General features: G+C 39.0%; 2 protein-coding genes across 10 annotated transcripts; one reads left to right on the forward strand and one right to left on the reverse strand.

Annotated features, from left to right (window-relative positions):
• Positions 1-511: 511 nt before the first annotated feature.
• On the reverse strand, positions 512-11,564 carry dennd6b (DENN/MADD domain containing 6B). 7 transcript variants are annotated; one of them, XM_067491076.1, is made up of 23 exons: positions 11,436-11,500; positions 11,152-11,194; positions 9,049-9,287; positions 8,488-8,526; positions 8,357-8,399; positions 8,178-8,287; positions 8,005-8,085; positions 4,759-4,864; positions 4,598-4,677; positions 4,340-4,402; positions 4,195-4,250; positions 3,963-4,085; positions 3,789-3,884; positions 3,525-3,619; positions 3,267-3,332; positions 3,131-3,195; positions 2,952-3,041; positions 2,507-2,560; positions 2,306-2,415; positions 2,123-2,225; positions 1,967-2,041; positions 800-856; positions 512-674 (listed from the first exon to the last, which is right to left on the reverse strand). In XM_067491076.1, the coding sequence occupies exons 3-23, from the start codon at positions 9,175-9,177 to the stop codon at positions 552-554; spliced, it is 1,764 nt and encodes a 587-aa protein (XP_067347177.1). In that variant the 5' UTR covers positions 9,178-9,287; positions 11,152-11,194; positions 11,436-11,500; the 3' UTR covers positions 512-551. The 7 variants fall into 7 exon arrangements, with proteins under 7 accessions (XP_067347177.1, XP_067347176.1, XP_067347182.1 ...); XM_067491075.1 differs by lacking the exon at positions 11,152-11,194 and having other exon boundaries at positions 11,436-11,564; XM_067491081.1 differs by lacking the exons at positions 11,152-11,194; positions 11,436-11,500 and adding an exon at positions 8,682-8,719 and having other exon boundaries at positions 9,049-9,183.
• Positions 11,565-12,091: 527 nt separating this feature from the next.
• lta4h (leukotriene A4 hydrolase) lies at positions 12,092-23,308 on the forward strand. 3 transcript variants are annotated; one of them, XM_067491111.1, is made up of 19 exons: positions 12,092-12,311; positions 13,430-13,560; positions 13,643-13,763; positions 14,738-14,806; positions 14,896-15,000; positions 15,160-15,212; positions 15,296-15,368; positions 15,819-15,959; positions 16,742-16,765; positions 16,852-16,922; positions 17,446-17,557; positions 17,991-18,135; positions 18,211-18,314; positions 18,642-18,712; positions 20,266-20,320; positions 20,395-20,490; positions 20,570-20,652; positions 20,952-21,056; positions 23,019-23,308. In XM_067491111.1, exons 1-19 carry the CDS (start codon positions 12,162-12,164, stop codon positions 23,155-23,157), a joined length of 1,848 nt encoding a protein of 615 aa, XP_067347212.1. In that variant the 5' UTR covers positions 12,092-12,161; the 3' UTR covers positions 23,158-23,308. The 3 variants fall into 3 exon arrangements, with proteins under 3 accessions (XP_067347212.1, XP_067347214.1, XP_067347215.1); XM_067491113.1 differs by lacking the exon at positions 20,266-20,320 and having other exon boundaries at positions 20,370-20,490; XM_067491114.1 differs by lacking the exons at positions 12,092-12,311; positions 13,643-13,763 and having other exon boundaries at positions 13,429-13,560.
• The last annotated feature ends 1,207 nt before the right edge of the window (positions 23,309-24,515 follow it).

Raw genomic sequence — 24,515 nt, forward strand, 5'->3', positions numbered from 1 at the left:
CCATTACAAAATAAGTTTGAGATGGAGGAGAAATCAGATTAGTTGTCTGCTGTATGTATACGAGGATTTCTGGTAATCTGGTTTCTTAAGTGCACGTAAACCTAAGGGCAATTAATAATAAACTCAAATACAAGGAGAACATGCAAACTCAAACTTTAAGCCAGGGACCTTATAGATGTTAGGAGTCAGCACTAACAACTTCACGACTGTACTTGTTTCTGTAAATCTTCTGCTTTCAGCTTCACATTTATTGAACAACTGATGCTCACAGGAAACACCAAAACTCAAAATGTTTAGGAATTTAATATGTTCAGAAATGATTCCTATTTTAAGTGAACCTGAGAAGAAAGTTTGATTTTTCATAGTTCAAGAACTTACAAGTACTTTTTACGGTTGTAATCTTACTCACTTTTTCCCCCTCTCGATTCTGAATTTTTCTTTCTAAGACCAGATTCAAACAGCAGCATCAACCTGTTTCTGTCTTAAAGATGAAACAACTGTGAAAACTAAGTATTTTACAGATTTTATTAAGTTTTTTGGAGACATCTTTGTCAGTGTGTGTTGAGAACAGTCTGCAGGTCTACAGGCAGTGAACTGATGATAGAATTTATGAAAGCATCCAGTTTGTCCAAGATCCCATCCTTGACCTGCAGCTGCTGCCGCCGAGCTTTGTTCTGAAAACCACACAAACACTTCTTTGTCATTGGCTAATAAGCAAATTCAGATTTTTTTATATTATGGTCGTGTTGGAGAGTAAAACATGAAACATATTAAAACGTGAAAAGAAGAAAAGTTTTACCTTGAGATTTAAAAAGATGGTCATTATGATGAGATTAGACCAGTTTATTCTCATTGTCTGAGATAAAAAGTCAAACTACATTTTTGGTATAAAGACTTTTCATAAAAAAATATCAAATTTACAGACCTGCCAACCTTGTACAAATTTTTGAATACCACCTTATCTGGAAAATAACTTCAGTAACTATAAAACAGGAATAACACAAACCTATATTTTCAGAAATTTACATTTAACTGAACCATATACAGTAGCTTAATATAGCAGCTGGCAGGAAAGGGTAGGCTTGGGTATTGTTTGAATTTTATTATAGTTACAGTTTTGCTGACCAATTCCATGTGTCAGTTCCAGAGCGGCTAATTGGGTTGATGTTTGGATAATGAAAAGAAAAATAATTTTTTACTGTTCCTGTTACTCATTCAGTGCCACCTATGCACATGCAGACCATAGACTAAATCTGCACCAGAATAAGGAGAAGACAAAGTATATAAATAACATAATTGGACAGGCTACACAAAGATGAGATTTTTGCATTACTGGAAGTGTTTTAAAACATTGTGGTCCACTTTTACAAAAAAAAAAAAAAAAGACCTTAAAGAGCTAATTTAGGAGTTGTTTTTGTAAAGGTCCATTCTGGTTGTTTCCCCTTACCTAAATGGCAATTTTTGGGGGCTATATTGCCAATGTAATTTACCTGCAATTTTTCAAAAGGTTCTCTTCAGTATAATTTAATACAGACAAGCTAAGAATTATTAAAAAAACAAAAGTGTTGCACAGAAAATGAAAATGGCCACTTCTCACGTGGGCTATGCATATACAAGCACGTGTGCATGAACAGCAGAAAACACCTAGACAAATGTTTTCAACCAAGGGCATGGCCATTTGGCATGTTACATGTTAGTTTAAAGGAGTAAGAATTTGAAATTTCTCTTAATTTCTCACAGCAGTCTCTAATGGCTGCTTATTACTCTTCTCAATTTAATGGTATCGAGGGGAAGCATGACCAACATCACTTGAAGCACCATGAAAGTGATAACAACTGCACCAGTGTACTTTGATAACAAAATGTGTAACTGCTACACAAATTGTTTACAGGTTGGCAGATCTGCCTGTTTGAGGTAATACTTTTAATCTTAGGGTTATGTTTTATTTCAAAGCAGTGATTCTCACCAGCTTTTCTCTAAGCTTCAGAATCAAATCTACAATTTCCACCTCAGACTTGTCTTTGGTCCACCCTAGGAGGTCCTGAAGAAAGAACAGAAAGGTCCAGATGTTTCACACCTGTCATCCATTTACAAAATATTTAATGGACAAAAAGGAACTCACAGCATTACAGATGACCTCCAGGTGAAGACTCTCCAGTTTCTGAGTCATTTCTTTGTGCCGCTGACGATACCACCCATCAAAGTTGGGAGACCTGAAGAACTTCCTGACAAGTCAAAAATGGGTTTTAACAAAACACATCTGAGAGCAGCAACATAACGACTTCTTTACACCTGACTGACTGACCTGTACAGTCCCATCCAATCACCTTTAAGGACGGAGGTGAGCTGAGGGCCAGTGAGATCCAGAGTGGACATGAACTCGTCCTGACTAAAGGGTCGAATCTGAGGAGGCGTCTGAATAAACCAAAAACATGCAAAAGATGTCAAGTTCCAACCCTGTTTAGAACATTGTGATGTCAAGACTGAAATTCCACTTCCTATTTACCTTCCAAGGTGTCACAGATCTCTGCAGAGGCATCAAGCTTGCCATGTATCGTTCCTGACAAAAAACAGTTTTAACCTGATGAGTTCCTGCTTAATTTATACTCTTAATTCACTGTTTATGACTTAACTCTGATCATCACAACTTTGATCTCATAAAATGACTTCTCATATGACTTACTTCTAAAAGTAGTTTATCTGACAACATTATGAATTCTGACTCAACGGGATGCATTTTATATAGGACCTTTATCCAAAATTACATATTTTAAACATTGTGACTTAGTCATGCCATTTTTTGTTGATAGAACTTTTTGGAAAACTTTAACGTTGAGTCTTCACACACATACAAACACCTGAAGGTTCCTCTGATATACTGTAAATACAGAGAAGGTGTGGCGAATAGGAAATTTTTTTTGTGTGATTTGATTAGCTGGCTGGTTTCTCACCAGAGGGATGATGAAGCTCTGGGTGAGCTCTAACAGGTTCCTCCTAAGGATTGCACTCTGAACCTCTGATGGCCTCTTCCTCTGAAAACCCTGAAAGGAGACAAAACCATTATTGGGAAAACCTGGTGTATTTGTTCTTCAAGTGTCGATGTGGGTTCTGGTGTAAACTGGTGGTTCACCTTAAGCAGTCGTTTTATCAAAATCTTGTCTTTGTGTAGAAATGTCTTGTATGCCGTGTAGATCCCTGCACACATTTAAAAAACTTTAACTGAACATTTAATTTGGGTTATTACTCATTCTGGTCTGTCTGGTTACCTGGTTTAGTGTCAAGTGTCTTCAGTTTGGACAGCTTCTTCACCTTCACCTGTTTAGGTAAATCACCTGGAAGTGATCAGACCGGTTCACCTCAGGTGTCATAAGCTCTTAGCTACTATGTGGTTTTAATGGTCTTTAAATTACTTTGGACACAAACAATTACGGTAATGTAAATTTAAAAAGTAAGAGGATCAAGAGCAACCCAAAGTAGAGAAAATAAAGATGGACTATGTGGGAAAAAAAAATAAAGTTTGGTACCTGCCATCTTGGTCTCCCCGAGTCTGAAGATGTGAGGCCATGTCTGAAATGTCTTGATGAAGAACGGGTTGGTGACTCCAAGCACAATGTTTGGTCTGTCAAAAGACAAACATTTAGTTTCACTAATTTCATCCTTTCAGATGTTAAACCCATCTGCTCACCCAGTTTTCACACAGAGGCAACTGTAAAGGTGAGTGTGATGCTCCTCAAGTGCTACATTTGTGATGTGTCTCAGATGTGTTTGCTATACAGGTATGAACTCACGGGGCCTGGGTCCTGGTGGTGTACTCTCTGAACTCGCTGTCATGAATCGTGAAATACGGACGAAAGTCGCACCAGAACTTTAAAGGACTGATGCAGCTGAGGACACACACACACCACAATTTGAATGTGAAATATTTTTGGAAAACTGATAGTAAAACTGATTCTGATTGTTACCTGACAAGAGCCAAGACTGTTTCCGAGGAGATGGTGGGAGATGGCGCCATGACAACTACTGGTTCCCCAAGTAACATGAGCTCCCAGAGCATCTGTAAGTGGATCAGGACCGACTGGAAACACCTGCGCACCCGTAATAGTTCTTTCAGTTAAAAACTAAATTGCAGCTACAGGAATAAAAAAAATGAACACTGATCAGCAGGTTTAACATAAACCAGAACTTAGGACTGACTTGAACAGGTCCAGTTCATGTATTGTGGGCAGCACAGTTGGAGCTGGCAGCAGGTTCTGTCCAAACAAAGACACCAAGCTTTATTAAGTGTTATTAATAACAAAAAGTCAGAGTGAATGAACCTAAAACAGAGAGAAATTCTGACCTCCCTGGTCATTGCTCTAACCGGACTTCCTCCTGGTTTATCAGTTTTTGAAGGAATCCTCACCTGCAAATTTCAAATTAGTTCATTAAAGAACTAAACACTACAATACCAATAAGGTTCAGCTTCTGTTGCTATAGGGACAAACACAGGCAGAGGTGTGAATGTTTAATCCAGTTTTCACCACTTCCTTAGAATTTTATGTCCACAAGCTTTTTTAGCTTTGATCTTTTATCCAGGAAGCAGGGATTCCGGACTAACCTGTAGGACAACGCCCATGAGCGGCAGGTTGAGGCTCAGGCCAGGTACAGGCAAAGGCCATTGGTTGATTTCATTACATACTGTGAGAATGAAGAAACATGTTATAGTGAAACTTCTTTCCTGATTAGTTAGCGGGTATAATGCAAGCATGACATCTTTACCTGCTTCGAGACAAGGCTCCAGTTTTTCAAAAAATTCAGGTGCAATGATCTGCAGCAGTGAGTGGAACAGGTAAGTGTACGGCAACCTGGAGACCAGCACCAGAGACTGAAAGACAGTCACATGATCACACAGGTGTTAAAGATGAACAGGTATTAATGCTATTATCGGGTTTTATTTAATTTACAGTGAGTATAGAAAAGAGTCACCCCCTTATAACCACCGCATTTTGTTGTTTCATTGTCTGAAATAAAAACAGCCTGATTTACTCAATGCGGGTATCAACATACAAGTGAAAAACTAATTACCTTCTTGTTCAATTGGCACTTTCAAAAGATCTCAGATAAAGTTGTGAAAAGTCTGTAGATGAGTACAAAAGATTTTAAAGGGCCCCTCCAATCCCAGAGAGCACAGTAACTGCAAGTCTCTGATTAAGGAGGTAGACTCGCTGCTCGTGAGCTTGTTCTTACCTCAGATTGCATTTTATTGCTCAAACTTAAGGAATTATCTGAACCACTGCTGCAATGTGTCTCCTTCCCCTCTCATGTCATCATCTATGAACTTTAAATACACAGTGAATAAAACCAACCAAAGATAATAGAAACATAAGTGTGTAGTTTCCAATCTTTTTTTGCCAGTGTATGTAATGAGTCACTTCCTGTTACTTGTCTGTGGACTCATCTAGTCCAACCTGTATGATTTGATACAGACAATTCAGATACATTTGTAACAATACTATACAGTAAAATTCAGGGTGCTGCCAATATGAATCTTATCTTTGCTTTTACGTGCATTTTGCAGTGCAGGAAGTACATTTGCTTGAGTAATTATAGGTAGTATATTTCTAAAAATACTTGTAGTTTTTCCATGTCATTCAATTACAATTTGGATGGAAATAGATATAGTACTTTTACTTCTTTACACACTCATTTTCAGTTAAGTGCTTTAGTCAAGTATTTCAAAAGGTCTCATGTTTCCCTTATTTTGATTTTATTACACTGGCTTTCAATCAAATTCATGATCCAATTCAAAATTATTAAGTTTCAAGCCTTGCAAGGTAAAGAACCTTCCTACATCAGAGGTACAGCAGCCATATATTACTGCTTAAGACCAACTAGTTTAGATGTCCCTTTGTTTAGCCTTTACTATCTTTTTATGCTTCATTGTTTAATTTCATTTAGAAATTAACTTTTGTGCAATACCTTCTTTCAGTTATATTTTGATATTAATACAATTTTTCTACACTGCATCAATAATATTGTAACGAGCCAAGGAGACTGGATTGCTAAGACTGAGACTTGTGGGGGCTAGGGATTGTGGGAGTTCCCTTCTGTGGGTTATTCTGTTGTGTAGCTAGGGTTTAGCCAGTGGGTGAAGATTAAGTTAACTCCATGACTGGGTGCTGTTCCAGTTGATGGCATCCGGTTGCGGTTCCTGTCGTTTGTGTTGAACTAAAATAAATCTGTCCTCTTGGGGTTGTGCGGTGTATGTGACATGAGAAGCTCAAAAGAAACCTGTGTTTCATGTGACTTTGTTCAGCACAATGTCACAAAGTTATTTAAGTAGAAGATCCGATCTTTCTTTAACCACTGAGTCCAACTAAGAGTCAAAACAATAGGAACTACAACATGAAGTTTTCAAACTGTGTAAACCGTGGGAATTCCTGCACAGCAACATCACTTTTTCAACCTGCTGCTTTACCACACAGTACTGGGATGCAATTTTCTCAGAAAAGCTGCAGACTCGTTACTGTAACAGTTCGTGAGCAAACCTAATAAATAATGCATTTGTAACTCATGTCCTTGTGTTTGATATAATGATAGATTATAGTTTCAGTTACTGTTGGTTAGCGGTGGAGTTACCACCTGGTGTGTTCTGAGAGTAGCTGCTAACACATTTAACTTTACCTGCCTTCAGCTCCCTTGCTCTACTTTATTTTTTTTACTTCTTTCTTCCTACGTGAGTAGGGTAGCATCAAGTTTAGTTCTGGTAAACCTGATGCTGCCGCTGTGTGTTTTTAACACCTCTGTTTTATCAAGAATCTTTGTTTATCCAGAGTTTGACATACTTAAGTAAGGACTTTGTAAACATTAGCTAGCAAAATTAACACTTTGGACTATGTAAATGGCAAACTTTACAGGTTACCATTTACTCTACGTGTAGGAAGTCTAAGTTCACTATGTACAATTTTTGTCTGTCATTTTGAAATCTGTATTTAGCTTATGTTGCACTGGTCATAAATACTGCTGCAGTCTAGGACATGGTCTGCATGTACACGAACAACTATGCTAATACTACTAGCCTATGAAAATTTGAAAGTTCAAGTTTAAATGTATTTTATTGACTGAGAAGTTGCATTGAAAGTGATATTTTACGCCTCCTCTTTTGTATATAACTACATTCAGTCAGCCCATTTACTTTGGCACATCTTATTTTCTAACAGCTTTTTGCTTCAAAAGTCTCAACTCAGAACTAACAGCTGATGTGATAGATTTGAAACTGGTGAAGCAGACGTGATATCAGCAGATGGTTTTACAAGAGAAGAGGTCTCACTCAGGTTACAACTACAGAGAGACTTTTCTCAACTCTAGTGTTGCAGAGCTATGCCTTTTGCTTCATAGACAATTTTTGTCTGTACACACAGAGTTGTTGTAACTGACTGAAAGATGTTTTATTCAAGTTTTTGATATAAATTCATGTTTATGAAGGGTCAAACAGTCATTAAAAATAATTGTAAAATGTGTCTTAATATCTCATCTCAAAGTACAGTATGTTTGGTTAAAAGTATGAAAGTAAAAGTCTGCGTGTACCATTTTATTTTGATGTATGAATCACATGACTGGAGATTATTAAGGAGTATAGCTGTGGCATTATAGGTCAGAAACAACATTGGCACAGAGGAAGGACACATGGACACAAACTAATCTCCTTTGCACATGGTTTAAGAGGTGCACACTGTAATTGTCCTTTGTTTACGTTTTTGAACAATGAGGGGATGATGTGACAACTTTCAGAAATGTTTGTATCAAAATCCTGCTATGTTAGTGTGGTGGGGCCTGTTTAACAATAGACATTAGCTTGATAGACTCTATAGACCTCTATTCTATACCCTGTAAATCTCTAACAAATGTGGTACAATCTTCCAAAATGAACCAATAACCTTAGTCCTATTGGTCATTTACATTTTTTTTTTACATTATGTGAACAGCTCAGAACAGATATGACCACATTTAAACAGGTGACCCTACCTTCTGGAAGTATCCTCTCTTCACAGAAACGTCTTTGACTTGTCTAAAATAGACAAAACCAAAGAAATGCGAAGTTTCTCTCTGAGGACAGAAAACAAAGCCATCAAAATGTCTATGATTGTCCTGAACAAACTACAGATTGACCAGTGATTGGTAACCAGGTTCAAGCTCACCTGCAAGGTGACAGGAGCGTCTCTGTTGTAAACATCATCGCTGAACCGCGACATTCTGCGACCGACTGACTGACGCAGCCTGAAGCTGAACTGAGTGTCCCCGAGGCATCCTGACAAATAACATACGGTGTGACTTCTGACCTCAATATGGGAACTCTGATATACAGGTGCAAACATACCTGAGTACGAGTCAGGGAAGGACAGGTAACAGATGCTTGTTTTCTTAGAACAAATCAGAAAAAAAAAAAGATCAATCACAGAAATCAAACTATAACACTCAATAGTGAGAAGTAGAAGTAAGAATAAATACCTCCTTTTCAGTGAGTTTCACATCCTGAGGATATACCAGCTGAAATAATAAAAAAAAATAAAATTGGCTTACATGAATTTCCATTCAAAATTTTCCAATTTTATGCATAACAAGTTGTAAAAAGTCAATTTTTTTAAACAAATCCTGAGAATACTAAACATTTAATAAGTTAATTTGAGTTTAACCATCATCACCAGTCATTTAAACAAAACGATTCCTTTATTCCCACTATCTGCAGCAATGTGGAAAAAAAACAAAAAACAAGTTATTTTGGTGCAATGATACCGAACTCAATGTAAACCTTTGGTAGATTATGGAATAAGACATTACTTAAGGGAGTGTATTTGTGTGGACAGTAAGTCAAAGAATTATTTTTTTAAACGGAGTTTGGTGCACCTGCCAACAACACAATCAACAATTCACATTTGGTAAATTATTAATGGTTTGGCTGGTTTTGTCACCCTGTTCTCGTCGAACACAATCCCCTCAGATCATTTATCAGATTTATCTGATCGACAACCATAGGGATTAGCGCTGCTAACGATGCTAGGCTAACGGTACCTCTATGGCTTGTCCGAGCTCCAGGTCAAAGGTAACGACACAAACACACTCCAGCCAGGAGGAGAAGCGCGCCCACGGGCATCTGTTGTCCTCATTTCGGACAGAACCCGACCCGTCAAAAGGGTCCATCACGACCGTATCAGAGCTCTGAGACCTCCCCCGGTCCTCTCCATCAGTGCAGTGTAACGGGACAGACGTCGCTGACGGAGCAGGAGACCTCTACTGGACAAGCGGAGACACTGCAACAACCAGAAAAATAGCTAAAGACGGAACATCTCATTTTACCTTTTGCGCATATTTGCACATTATTATAGATGATATGTTTCAGATTTCTTGAACATCACCAGGTGTGCGGTTTAGGTTGCTAGGGTACTTTGGTTCTCATTTTTAATGAATCACCACCTTTGCACCTTTTAAGATTCAACAGCTTTATTAATCTTATAGGGAAATTGTGTTGCCTTTTTAGAGGCCACCAAACCAAGACAAACAAGTACAAACTACTGTTGAATAAGCAACAAAAACCCCAGCTACAGGAGTAAAAATATGTGAAATGAAAATAAATGACTTAAAAATCTATGCCATTTGTGCATTTTGACTATTTAGTCCCCCTACTCTTTACAGAAAGGGGATGAGTTGAACAGTTTAATGGCCACTAGGAGAAAGGATCTCCTGTGTTGTTCTGTGCAGCACTTGACTGATCAGTCTCTGGCTGAAAGTGCTCCTCTGTGCAGCTAGCACACTGGAGTGGGTGGGAGGCATTGTCCAGGATTTAGAAGAGTTTGGACAACATTCTCCCTTCAGCCCCAACATGCAGAGGGTCCAGCTTCTCCCCCAGAACAGAACCACCTCCTTATTAGTTATTCAATTCAACTTTATTTATATAGCGCCAATTCACAACAAAGTCATCTCAGGGCACTTTACAGAATAAAGTCAAGATTATAAAGATGTATAACGAGAACCCAACAATTCCCCCTGGAGCAAGCCATAGGCAACAGTGGAGAGGAAAAACTCCCTTTAACGGAAGAAACCTCCAGCAGAACCAGGCTCAGGGTGGCCGGCCATCTGCCTCGACCGTTTGGGGTGAGTGGAAAGGGGAGAGAGAAGAGAACAGAGCAACAAAAAGCAACAACAAAACATCGGGCAGATTGGTAGGACCAGTAGCTGCACGCTGGAAGACACACAGCTTCAAAGCCAGGGGACACCTGCAGAAAGGGACAGAGGAGGAAAAAGACAACTACGGGAGAGAACACACAGAGTTAATGACATACAGTGGCGACATTTGCGGGGTGAGAGGAGAGGAGAGATGATCAAGAGGAGGAAAGGAGCTCAGTGCATCGGGGGGGGTGGGACCCCCAGCAGTCTAAGCCTATGGCAGCATAACTATAACTATATGCTTTATTAAAGAGGAAGGTTTTAAGCCTAGACTTAAAAGTAGAGAGGGTTCCTGCTTCCCAAATCTGAACTGGGAGCTGGTTCCACAAGAGAGGAGCTTGATAGTTAAAGGCTCTACCTCCCATTCTACCTTTGGAAATTCTGGGAACCACAAGTAGGCCTGCATTCTGAGAACGAAGTGGTCTACTGGGATGATATGGTGCTATGAGGTCTTCTATATATAATGGAGCCTGACCATTCAGAGCTTTAGGTGTAAGAAGCAGTGTGTTACCGTCTGCCACCTTCATATTGCTGCCCCAGCAAAAAACGCCACAGAAAATGGAGCTGGCTACCACGGAATCAAAACATGTTCAAGGACATTAGTCTCCTTAGAAAATACAGTCTGTGCTGTGTTTTCCTGTATATTAACGTTGCATTAACTGACCAGTCCAGGTTTTTGTCTAGGTGGACACCCAGGTATTTGTACTCCAAAACTATCTGCAGCCCCTCTCCCCACCAACAGATCTTTTGTTTTATGGATGTTGAGCTAGAGAGGGTCGTGCTCACGCCAGTTAAAACTGTCCAACACTGATCGGTACTCTGTGAGCTCTCCCCCCTGGATACAGCCAACAACCGCAGATTCATCGGAAAACTTCTGAAGGTGGTAGAACTTCGAGTTATACCTGAAGTCTGAGGTAGACAGGGTGAAGACAAAGGGAGACAGAACTTTACCTTGGCGAGCACCTGTGAAGGTCACAGCTTCAGACAAACAGTTCTGCAGACAGACATACTGGGGTCGGACTGATAAACAGGTTTATTCAGGGCAAAAACTCAGGAATCAACTAAAGATCTAACAAAAGATCGCTCCTATGAGGAGGACATGAAAAAAACCCGGACTTAACAAAAACACTGGGCTATGCTGAACAAGATTAAAGCTAGGCTACAAAACCAAAATAAACACCAGGATAAATGACTAAGGTAACCAAAACAGAATCAGAAACAGAACAAAACCAAACCTCAGATCGACAAATAAGGAACTCAGGAATCCAAAAACTCATGTCAGGTAAACCAGGGAGCAATGTGCACTGTCCGGAAGTAAGACAGAAGATCTGGCAGCGGACTGTGGGAAGAGCCGGGTATAAATAAACCAGGGAACAGGTGCAAACAATCAAAATGATGAATTAACATGAGACAGGAAGCAGGTAAAAGAGGCTACAAAATAAAAGTCCTGGGCAGGAATTGGAACTGGGGTTCGGATCATGACAGCGGCTCAGCCCAGAGTTTAGAGTTTGTCAAAAAAAAATCTGGAAAAAACTATCACATGTATGTTATCAACAGCATCACACTCAAGAGTGTTTCTTAGAGGAGTAGTTGTGCTTGTAGTGTAGTGTTTATTAAGCAAGAACTTTGAGCTTGTTTATTATACCACCTCAGAGTGCAACATAGTTGGATAATTAAAATAGTAAATGTACATAATGACTTTCCAGAGATACATTCCATGAGTTTAGTGAAAAGAAACCAAAAGGAATTTGTATCTTTAAAAACTTTAATATTTAAAATCAGAATTAATTAATTGATCCATGTTTAAGTCGGTTGTCCGCACGACTTCAAAATAAAAGCGTGTTTTTTCTGACTATTTTATTATGAAGAGGGCGGCACCGGACGTACAGCATGTTCCGGTACATAATCGTTGCCGTCTGCCGTTCTGGTGCAGTCTCTCCGAGCTTATTGTATCCAGTAACATGTCTTCAGACCCGTGTTCCTTCTGCTCCTTCACCAGGTGCGTCACCAAACACCTGAACCTGAATCTGCACCTGGATTTTGACAGACGCGTCATCCGGGGCAAAGTGGCGCTCACCGTTGAGGCTCTGGAGGACCGCTTCTCTGCTCTGGTAACGTTAACGGATTCTGTTAAAGCTGCATGTTAGCATTCAAGCTAACGGCGCGTCAATCGGTGACAATTCTCTGTGTCTATAATCTGCGACAATTTAAGTGGAGTCTGGTTTAGACTAGAAGAGGATTTGGACTTGAATCAAGTTTGTTGCGTGTTACTGTTCTACAGGCCCGAGTTCGTGTTTAACTGTCAGAACTTCTACAGAACGTCAGATTTAACAGAACCCGGGGAGTTAATCCTTAAAGAGCAGAAATAAAACTGTATACCGGTCTTGTTTACCTTTTTTAAAACGGGGCTTGTGAAAGATGTAAAATGAAAAGTTCTCGACTTTAATCGTACTTTTTCAGACCAACTTTGCTGTCATTATGCTCTGAGCAATTACATACAATCGTGAGACTTTGTCAGACTTTGACTTGAGGCAGTAAAACGCAGCCTAATAAAATCTGCCAATTGTCACTTACAGAATATATTCAGATTTAATGTGATTTTTCTCTTAACATCCTTCAGGTTTCACCCGGATTAGGCAGAAATCAGTTCATTCTGACTCAGAAATATTTATCAATTAAAAGTTAATTGTTCACAATTTTAGGAGCAGAATTTATGTTGAAGTCTAGAGTTATTTTTTAACGATGAAAGCTGTCTGTTCACGGTATATTGTACTGTACAGTATGTTGTGTTCATTGGCCTGTATATAATGTACATACAGCAAACAGTACAGACAATATCCAGTTTAATGAACACAAGCAGTTTGTGAAAATAAGGTGAAATAAAGTCATCACTTCTAATCCAGTTGATCATACATATTTGATAAATTGCTTCAAAGATCCTGTAGGTTCAAATCTGTAAATCACTAAATTCACCTTGTGTTTTAATGGCAGTTTTCAGTCTCTCAATAAAACATATTAAAATAATTTAAGTGAGAATATTTTAAAATAGCTCAATGTTTGAATGAAGTTTGTTCTAAAACGGGTTGAATGACTGGAGTTTGACCTGAAGTCTGATTAGTGTTCATGTACAGGTGAATTAGCAGTCAGCCTCAGTTTATGGTGCTGACTCAGCATCTCTAACATTAATCTCAGAACCTTGTTAATAAAGGTCTCATTTTATCTGCTGCAGACTCTGGACACCAGAGACCTAAAGATTGTGTCAGTATCGGCGAACGGACAGCCGGCCTGCTTCAATTTGGGCCCCAAACACAGCTTTAAAGGAACGCCTCTGGACATCTCACTGCCCTTTGATATTTCCAGGTGAGCTCACTTGTCCTCTGTCCTCATCTTTGCACACTTTAAAAATAAAATGTACCAACTGTTTGTATTCCTGACCAATCAGAGGGCAGCATGTGATCATGGAGGTGACCTATGAGACGTCTCCATCTGCATCGGCACTGCAGTGGCTCACACCTGAGCAGACAGCTGGGAAGAAACACCCTTACTTGTTTAGCCAGTGTCAGGTACACATTGCCAGTTCAAACCAGTTTCATATCAGCTCATGAATCTATTATTAAAAGAGGATTTATTTCTGCAATTCCTTGAATAAAAATCTTTCAAAGACCCTATCATTAAAATTAGTTCTGATTAAAAGTAAGAATCAATAAAAAGAGATGAATAAAAATCTAAATACATCACTGAAAAGTTATGACTGTTGTTTTATGTCCCACATTTTATCTGTGTATGCGTGGCATTTATCTCTGTCGTAGTGTATCTGTACAGAAGCTTTTTTGACCTTGAACACGTGGGCTGAAGCTGCTTTTCAACGATTTTATCAAATATCTGGGGCCATCAGCCAGCAGCATACTATTTGAACAGTGGTCCATTGTTCGACATGAATTTATGGCAATAGTCTGAGAAATATCAACAGCCTTGCTAATAACCACATTTGTTCTGTTTTGGTGTGGGCCCTCACACACTGCAAAAGATCAAAAGGTTCAAAGAGAATACAGAATTCTTTAACACTGATCATCCCAAAGACGCAATGTAATGGTGTGATGTAAAAGCTCTGTGAAGCCTTTAGGGAAAGTGTCTTCCCTCAAAGAAAATAACTTACAAAGACGTTGTGCTGTTTGGCTGCCTGATATTTTACCAAACACATCCCAATGCAACTAAACATTGCCATTTTCTGTTCAGAATCTGGTCTTGACTCTTGTGAAATTGTAGACAGTCTCATGTTTCTCCATCACAATTTCAGTGTTTCGGTCAGAGGTGAGGATAGACAGATGGGGACACGTGTTTCTTCACTTCCTCTTTTAGAATGCCTTGTCCTTCCACTTTTTAATTTTATATATATATATATATTTTTTTAAACAGTCCCCTTTCCAAACTGATATCATTTGAAGCATGTCTACAGTCCTAGGATTTAACAGATTTGGCCAGAAAAACTGAAACCTTCTGAGAAGGTTAACTGTCATCTTGTAATTTTGTCTTACAGGCTCATCACTGCAGGAGTATGGTCCCCTGTCAGGACAGTCCATCTATCAAACACACCTACTATGCTCAGGTAACACCTCTTCCACCTTAGGTGTCCGTGTGCCTGTCTTTCAGGTGTCTATGTGCCTGTCTCTCAGGTGTTTCCCTTCTTTACTTCAGGTGAATGTCCCTAAAGACCTGGTCGCGGTAATGAGCGCCATGAGAGACGGCCAGGAAGTGGATCCTCAGGACAACAACCGCATAATCTACAAATTTAGACAACCTGTAGGGGGTCATCATTGTCTTCTTCTTCTACTGTTGATTATCTGCCACTGTTTTTTTTTTTTCAGCAGTCGATGGCTTTAGAAAGTTATAGAAGAAACCAGATTAGACACAAAGATGTACACGTGTTAGACTATTATAAACTTCCACTTATGTCCTCAGGTGCCCATGCCTTCCTACCTGATAGCCATTGTTGTCGGAGCTCTGGAGAGCAGGTACAGTTTCTCTCACCTGTTGACTGGTGTCATCACTTTACCAGCAGCAGTTAAACAGTGTCTGTGTTCTGATTGACTGACAGGGAGATCGGGCCTAGATCCAGAGTCTGGTCTGAGAAAGAGTTTGTGGATAAAGCAGCCTTTGAGTTCTCTGAGGTAGGTCACAACCACTGCTGCTACAGCTGCTGCTTTGACTTATACCACCTCCTCAGTGACTGGAACACACAGACAAAATTCCTATATGAGATGCTGCTCAGAACAATCATGGTGAATCCATACATATCAATATACAGTGTCAAATTAATCTATTCATCTATTAATTTATGCATACATACATTCATAGTGATACATTGGTTACTTTCATACAAATATACAGTGACAAATATTAATTAGTTAATTTGTTAACTCAAACCTGTGCTTTCATCAGAAGCTTTGGTTTTTAGTTTATTCATTTTGAATGTTTTTTCATTTCCACCTACTAAGAGGATTTCTGTAAACAGCAAAACTGAAACTGCCTGTCATAATACATTTATTTATACTGTGTATATAAAACAGCACAACACTAAGCTGTTTCTCATGTTGACTGAATATCCATGTGTCTCTCAGACAGAGACCATGCTGAAGACCGCAGAGGACCTTGCTGGACCTTATGTTTGGGGTCAATACGACATCCTGGTTCTGCCTCCATCTTTCCCTTATGGAGGCATGGAGAACCCCTGCCTGACCTTTGCCACACCCACCCTGCTGGTACACACACACGGACACACACAGACATAAATGGATTATCAGATCAGATTAGAAGATGCTTTTCTTGATCCCCCTGAAATAAATCAGAACAGATTAAATCTAGAATATAGAACTGCCTAATAGTATGAATATAAAATTAGGACAGTGCAGTAGTAGTGTAACAAATGATACCAGCCAAATCAGCAGTTTTCTGTATCACTTGACTACAAAGGACCTGCAGTGGTGCTCCTCTTCACCAAAGTCAGTCAACAGTGACAATAATCTGAGAAAATTGTAAAATTTGTGTTGTTTAAAGATTCTAATCTTTGGTCTTCAGATACAGTCTCTGTCGGCAATTCTCACAGATGTTTTTTATTTTTTAAAACGTGTTTAATATTTGCAACTGACACGTACCTACAGTAACAACACCTTTACCTGACTTTACTAAAGTTACTTTACCTTTATTTCTCTCTGTAGTCCACTTTGTCCTCGTCTTTCGATCATTAATTTAGATTTCCCCCCCTCCCCATCTCTGTCAACAGTTGCTACTTTATTTGTTTTGGCACAAAAACATGTAAGAATTTCTTGCTCTCACGGGATTTGGGGACCCTAACCCCAAGTGTGGGCCACTTACACACTGTCAGAGACAAGAAATCTGTGAGATGGTGAAAACAGTCTTTTTGTGAACTGTACAGTCTTTGACAGTCTTTACTAGTCCTTAGGTGTGCTTTATTCACAGGATCTGTAATGACCGTGTGTGTGTGTGTGTGTGTGTTTGTGTATCTGTATCTTTCTGTTTACAGGCAGGAGACAAATCTCTGTCTAATGTGAGTACTTCAGTCCTGACACTATGCCCGTGTTGTCAAGTATGGTGCACGTGTTCTTACATTTTGACATGTTGTTTATTATTCAGGTAATCGCTCATGAGATCTCTCACAGCTGGACCGGGAATCTGGTGACCAACAAGACCTGGGAGCATTTCTGGTAAATGCACTGTCTTTTTGGCAGCACCTGGAAGCAGAAATAAAAGTTATTCATTTAAAACACACTTAACATAATTAGACCTGAGCCAATGTGAGAGTTTCAGGAGCTTATTCTGCATTGTGGGAAATTATCTTCAGCTTTACCATAAAGTTAGAAAACAATACAACATGTGATAAAATTGGAGGATTTGAACTTTACAACATAGAAAATCTGATGGACTACAACAAAGGAAAGAAGCATCTCTGTTCTCTTGACTATGGTTAGGAGTCGAGACTTGCTGTTCATGTTTCTGGTGGCCCTGACTGTCTGAAGATAAATTTGCAAAGGATCACAGTGATCACTTCTGATGTGGGAAGATTTGTTTATATAAATTTAGATTTCTGAATTATTATGCAACGTGATCAGTTGTACATATCCATTTATGGGAGCTCTACTGTGTTGAGGGCTGTGCATGATCAGGTCTTTCCCACATTCCTCTCACCACTGTCACAGATGGCTCACAGTCGCTGCTTTTGTGTCTTAGGCTGAACGAGGGTCACACTGTGTACCTGGAGAGAATGATCAGCAGGTGCATGGAGAGTGAACAGTTCAGGCAATTTAAAGCCATGGGGGGCTGGAAGGACCTGCAGGACTCGGTAAGGACACACAAGCAGCTTTTCCACTGTGGGAGCTTAGTGAGTCATAGGTTCAAGTTCTGCTGTTATTTCCCTGCCTTCAGCCTGTCTTGGTGATGAGGTCTGGGAACTAAATTAGAAGGTAGTACAGCAACAAGTTTTAAGTACTTGCAGGGGGAGGGATTAGTGCTTGTGGGGCTGTCACCAGTGATTAAAGGTAAGGGCTTTTAAAAAATTAGCACAAAACTGTGTAAAAATGGATATAAACGTAAGTAACACTAAGGAAGAGAGAGATCTTGGTGGAAACACAAACCAGAACTGACCACATTTACTCTACAAGTTCAGGTTATGCAAAGCTCCAGGTTAAGGTTCTTTTAAGTTCCTGTGGTTGGAAAAACAGACCTGAACCCTGGCTATAATCATGAATCATGATCAGAGTTGCATTGTGTGTCAGGTGAACACCTTTGGAGCCAACAACCCCCTGACTAACCTGGTCCCCAGTCTGCAGGACGTCGACCCTGATGATGCATTCTCCTCTGTTCCCTACGAAAAAGGCTTTGCTCTGCTGTATCACTTGGAAGAGCTAATGGGAGGTCCAGGTAACACCTGTTTATGTCACAAAGTACCTCTTCACTAGAGTATTTAGGTTATTTATACAACTTTGTGTCACTCAGAGGTGTTCATGGGGTTTGTGAAGTCGTACATCCAACTGTTTGCCTACAGCAGCGTAACTACAGAAGAGTGGAAGAACTACCTGTTCACCTACTTCAAAGACAAGGTGAGATAAGGTGGGGGCTCTCAGGTGTGTCGTTCACTGCCCTCAGTGACTATAGCTACTTATCTAACCCTGGTCTTTTTGTTGAGACTTCATGAGTCCCAGGTATTGTTCTGGCTGTCAGATCATCATCAAGTTGGAGCTCAGAGCACAGGATTGGCTGTTTGGAAACAAGCACAGAACTTGAGTTTTTTTTTTTTTTTAAACAATTCATGTTGTCTAAGATACAATGGTGTCACCTCTTTATTGTAGATATAGAGGGGCTGGAGGGCTTGTGTTCTCTTGTTCACTGGGTTTTCGGTTTCACTGACTGTCCCTGTTTCGCGTCAGGTGGATGTCTTGAACAAGGTGGACTGGAATGCCTGGATGTTCACTCCTGGGATGCCTCCTGTCAAACCTCAGTAAGTGGATGCACACATACATTTAAATATTCATGCTTCTACTGTACTGTACAGTACAAGCACTAATGTAGTATCTCAAAGTATCATCATACATACATTTATAAATACCTAAATAATTTGCAAAAATAAAAAAAACAAATAGTATGTCATAGGTAGAGTGTTACAAACCATGGTATCAGAGTGCATGGGTAGTAGAATATAATGTCATACAATGTATACATTGTCACACTATAGTACCGTGTAATACTATGTCACAATATAGTCTCATGTCACATTTTTCCAACAGAAGCTTTTATTGTTGTCATTGAGGGTTACAAGGAAATGTGTCCTCTGCATTTGACCCATCCTCCTTGGAAGCAGTGGGCAGCCACAGGTGGCACCCGGAGAGCTAGTGCCAGTGTCTCGCTTAAGGACATACCTGCTGCATGGGCTGAGATTAAAACAAAGAGGCTTATACATCCCAAGCTGATGCTCTGTGTATATTATTATCATTATCATCATCATCATCATCATCATACATAATATCAATTGCTATAAACACTACTTCCAATGTGATAAACCTTTTAGAAGGACCTCTCTCTTGTGTGTTGAAGGCACTTGCAGTGTTTTAAACAGCCTCTCCGTGCAGGGTTACACAGGGTAAAGTCCATAACCAAAGTATTGGGATGTTTATAGACTATTATGTTCTATATGTTATCCTTAAATATAAGGAAACAGTTGCTTTCACAAAATAAATGAAAAGCATGTTGAATTTGGCAATTATATCTGTCCTTTACCAAAACATACCAAACTTAACCAAAAACCATGATCCTGGAACCCTGACCCATTCCACTGCTAATATCTAATAGTGTATGTTGTAATATAATAATTTAATAACTGTCATGTCAGTGCATCTTTACATTAATACTGTATATTCCAGTGGCTCTGGGCAGTTATGGCTTAGTTTATAGAGCAGCCATTCAACAACGAAAAGGTTACTCCTAGTCAAATATTGGCCACAGTATACAACCCAATTCCAAAAACATTGGGAAGATGTGTAAATATCGAATTCAATGATTTGAAAATCTCATCAACCCATATTTTATTCAAAATTGAACATAACATATCAGATGTAGAAACTGAGACATTTTACCATTTCATAGAAAATATCTAATTTTGAATTTGATGGCAACAACGCTTCTCAAAAAAGTTTGGAGGGTGATGTTTACCAGTGTGTAGCATCCCCTCTTCTTTTAACAAAGGTCTGTAAATGTCTGGGAAGTGAGCAGACCAGTTGCTGGAGTTTAGGAGAGGAATGTGTCCCATTATTGATTGATGCAGGATTCTAGTTGCTCAACAGTCCTGGGCCTTTGTTGCTGGATCTTTCATTTTTATGATGTGCCAGATGTTTTCTTATTGGTGAAAGGTCTGGACTGCAGGAAGGATTTTTTTCCTGACAAAATCCTGGCGTCTGACCAGCTCCCTAATCTTGTTGTATAGTGAAACACTAGAGTCCTTTATGCATTGTTAGCTGTGTCATCAGTGATGATGTGCAGAGTTTCTTGCTTTTTCAGGTATGACAGCACATTGGCCGATGCCTGCATCACTCTAAGTCAGAAGTGGATTAAGGTAAGACCTGGACCTCAAACCGACCAGTTTTTATTGCTTGTCTGTACAGTTGGGTTACCTCTGTCCCCCATCAGGCCAAAGAACAGGACCTGAGCAGCTTCAAGGAGTCTGATGTGAAGATGCTGTCATCTCACCAGCTCACTGAGTTCTTGTCCCTGCTGCTGCAGGAGGTAAACCACCTCACACTACCACAGTCCATGTCCTCTTTCCACAGTCATCTGTTCTGACACTTCCTTTCTGGTCGCTCAGAATCCTCTCCCTTTGACTCATGTGAAGAAGATGCAAGAGGTCTATGATCTAAATGCCCGTACAAACTCAGAGATCCGTTTCAGGTGAGAGTCCTTCTTTCATTTAAAAGCCATCTTCCTCCTGATTGGGGGGGGTCTGGGAAAGATACTAAACCCTAAGTTGCTCTTAGGTCAGCTGCATGAGTGTAGTAGAGTGAGGACTGGTTGGAATGTTCTGGCTTCTAAGTGAAGGCGGACTTCATATTGTCACCCTTTTTGTTTTTTAGTTTTTTTAAAGGGTTTTTGAGGGTTAAGACTTGGTTAGGGTTAGAATGGGGTTGTTTGTGTGTGTGTGAGTAAGATTTACGTGCAGACCATTTACCATTGGCTGTTCTAATATCTAGATGGCTGAGGCTGTGTGTTCGGTCCAGGTGGGAGGAATCAGTTCCTTTGGCGCTCAAGATGGCAACAGAACAAGGAAGGATGAAGTTCACAAGGCCTCTGTTCAGGTAATTACCCTCATATGGTTTAATGTTACATATTATACCAAAAGGTGTCCTTATACAGAAATAAAGGTAAAGGAAACTTTATACACAAATGTATAAACTATTGCAAATAAATTGAATTCAAATATCATTTTGACTTCAGTCATTTATTTCAGTATATTAATTTAGTACTTAATTCTATCATCTTCTTTTTAAACAAATCTGGCAAAGAATGCAGTGCAGGCAGGACTTTATTCCCCAAACAAAAAAACAATAGGCCAGTCTTAACTGGTGATCTGTGTTTTACAGATTAATAGTCTCTCCACAATATAATTTAAGAAAGAGCTTGTTCCATTGAACTTCAACTTATTTTTTTTTATCACCAATTCACAAAAAAGTCATCTCAAGGTACTTTATAGAATAAAGTCAAGACTATAAAGATGTATAGCTAAAACCCAACTTCTGAGGCAGGAATTTGAAGGCTACACTTCAGAACTCCAGAGAATAATCAACTTTTAATCAACTCAATTTTCAACTTTTCTTCATTGATACAAAGAAATCAGTGATCTGTACGTCCAATGGTACAAAGCGAAAATGAACGGTTAATAGCCCATTCGGTATATTTAATGTTGCTAAATGTAAATTAGCTATAAATAAGGCCAAGATAAATCCCACATAGCAACTTTCTGTATCCATGGGAACATAACACTTCCTTCTCTTCTCACAACTGAACGCTTACAACATTAAATGTTTAATAATTTCTAAAGATCAATGTGTAAAAAAGTTATAATGGTTATTAATTTGTTGCTATTTGAGAGGACATGGCATCACTGTTTAGGATAACCTAATGTAATTCTCAATTTTATTTTGCTGATTCAAAGAATTACTGAATAAGATCTTAAATCAATTTCAGTGTTTCATTGTCAACATAGAATTCTAGAGAATGTCACATTAAAGATTTGACTCGTGTGACCAACTAATACAGGAAACAGGAAATATCGGCTGAAAATTGAATCTTGCTTAATATAAGTCTAAAGGAGGCTCCGTTTACAGCCTATTGACATTTTGATTGACATTTGAAGCTAAATCTTCTATTAGCTATCAGCAGTTGTGTTTTACTATAGTTTTGGAAGTATTAAAAACTAACACTATTGTGATACTAACATCCTAATACTAAAACATCATAAAACCCTAAATAATTTAAGGCAGGTCCTGAAATATTCCAATAATTATGAGATCCCTATGTCCCGGCTCTCGTATTCACGAGATAAGGTCTCACTTGTTTTTTCTTTGGTGAATGCATTGCACCACCATACCATGCTCTCACTAATCAGCCCTCTTACTTTTCCAGGCATTTGTTATGTAAACACATGATTTGCATAATCTATTACATCACTGCATTGCCCCACCCCTATATTACTCCATGAAAGTATCAGTTAACATGTACAAGTTGACAGGATGTGGACATTATGTAGACACAACTAACCAATTATTTTTTAAGCATTGTTGTGCATATGCAAATATATATTTGAAGTTAAAGACTGACAGTAAAAAACCTTTAGAATGTAACAGTCCTGTGTAGCAGCCACAAAGCAAGTCACAGGGACACGGAGACAACTGTGCCAAATCAACATGCGGACAATGATCCGCTGTGGCAACCCTGAACTCACGGGATAAGCAGAAAGGACAAAAAAAAAAATTGGCTTCTCAAAAAGAACTTCTAGTAAGACCGCAAACAAAACAATAGACCAACATTTCTCCAACAGACACACTTAAAGAGACATGTCTCTCCCTATCACTGTACTGTCACTGTTCTGTTCCTATTAATGTTTTGGTGTGTGCATTTTGTTTTGGTTTATTAATCTTTTTAATTAACTCCTTTTATTTTTAATAAAAGGTTTAAAAAAAAAAAAATTCTTGTTAGATTTTAAGAATTTTTGTCAATCTTGGTGACTGTACAATTCTTTGTGTTCTTGTGATTTTCAGAGAGGTGGTTAACTTTGAAAAGTACCGTGATCAAGCAGTTCAACTGTTTCTGGCTCATCGAGCAGGGATGCACCCAGTCACTGCTGGACTCATTGCCAAAGACCTGAAGGTGAACACCAGTGATGGCACCAGTCAATAACAACTTAAAACAGTGTCAGTACCAGAAACTGACTTTGTCTGCATAAAAAAAAAAAAAATTCTTTTTGTTTACTCTTTCCTTTTGTGTTCTGATTTTCCATCTCAGGGCAGAAATTTCCTTTTTAAACAAATAAAATCAGATTTAAATTCTACTGGTATCTGTCTACTATACTAATACACCATTCTATAACATACTTTAGCACTAAGGACAGTTGTCTTACTTTATTCATACATCGTGTGCCTTGGCCTTGTTTAATTTAATTGCACATCTCGAAAGATTAACTGCTTAATATCAGACTATCCACTCTAGTCTCTCACCAGTCTTCAAACACTCAATTTTGAAATCTTTGTTGGGAGAGTAGTGGCTGTCTATGGATTTTGAGGGACACGCAGGTGAAGGAAACACTCCCACCTGTCTAATCCATTGCTGAAGAAAATGGAGCAGCGGCTACTTCTGAATAGAGCAAATATGGGACTTGCAGGCGCTGCTGTTTTCTGCTCTTAAAATTGGCTCAACACAGCAAATCCTAAACAATTGGTGCTTGCATGTGTGGGCTAGGGGTGCTCAACATTAGAGACGACTTGAAGGAACAACCGGTTTGAAACCTACTTTACTCTGACAACACACTGAACAGACACAACATCAAATGTGATGGAGGACCAGGGTCAGCATGTCCACTCTGAGCATTCACCAGCTACACAGCAACATGTAATACACTGTGTACAGACGTGGTACAAGTACACAAACTCAGGAAATGATCTAAATTTTGCTTACAAGAGTAAGTACTACACAAAACAATACCGATTGTAATTATGGCAAATCATCTTGCATAAAAAAATAAGGGTTAAAGCTTGGTAAAGGTTTAACCACTTTACGTGCTGACATGTGGTTAATAATGATACATCAGCAGTTATTAGATCATATTCAAAGAAATAATTTTTATAAACTATCTGGTGGTTTTAATGTGCTTGATGTGTATACTAGACTATTAAATACTTGCTTTGAAAGCTGAAAATGTTTTGGGTCTTATTTATGCAAAAAGAAACTTTAAAGAGTTCAAAAACTTTTAAGCACCACTTTTCATGTTTCATAAGCCGAATCTTAATAAATATAATCACTCATGGGGTAACACCTCACTGAGATGTTAGTAGAAAAATGTCCACACAAACTGTAATGCTCTTGTTGTTGCCTCAAATTATGGTTTAACATGCAATCGAACAGGAAGAATTACCACAGAGACCAGTTCAAGAGGAAGAAGGAAAACAAGAAGTGGGGAAATGTAGACAGAATGTGAAATCTTCAGAGATGGTGTAAAAATGTTTGAAACCGTGCCCATGGATCAAAAAGAACAAAAACAG

Source organism: Channa argus, chromosome 21 (genome assembly GCF_033026475.1).
Source record: "Channa argus isolate prfri chromosome 21, Channa argus male v1.0, whole genome shotgun sequence".
Classification (NCBI taxonomy): domain Eukaryota; kingdom Metazoa; phylum Chordata; class Actinopteri; order Anabantiformes; family Channidae; genus Channa; species Channa argus.

Coding starts and splice junctions, on each gene's coding strand:
- lta4h (XM_067491111.1), top strand. CDS start 12,162: ATGTCTTCAGACCCGTGTTCCTTCTGCTCCTTCACCAGGTGCGTCACC. Junction 12,312..13,429: donor AGGACCGCTTCTCTGCTCTG/GTAACGTTAACG, acceptor TATCTGCTGCAG/ACTCTGGACACCAGAGACCT. Junction 18,713..20,265: donor ATGCCTCCTGTCAAACCTCA/GTAAGTGGATGC, acceptor TTGCTTTTTCAG/GTATGACAGCACATTGGCCG.
- dennd6b (XM_067491075.1), bottom strand. CDS start 9,177: ATGGACCCTTTTGACGGGTCGGGTTCTGTCCGAAATGAGGACAACAGA. Junction 3,620..3,788: donor ACCACCAGGACCCAGGCCCC/GTGAGTTCATAC, acceptor GTCTTTTGACAG/ACCAAACATTGTGCTTGGAG. Junction 3,333..3,524: donor CGGGGAGACCAAGATGGCAG/GTACCAAACTTT, acceptor GATCACTTCCAG/GTGATTTACCTAAACAGGTG.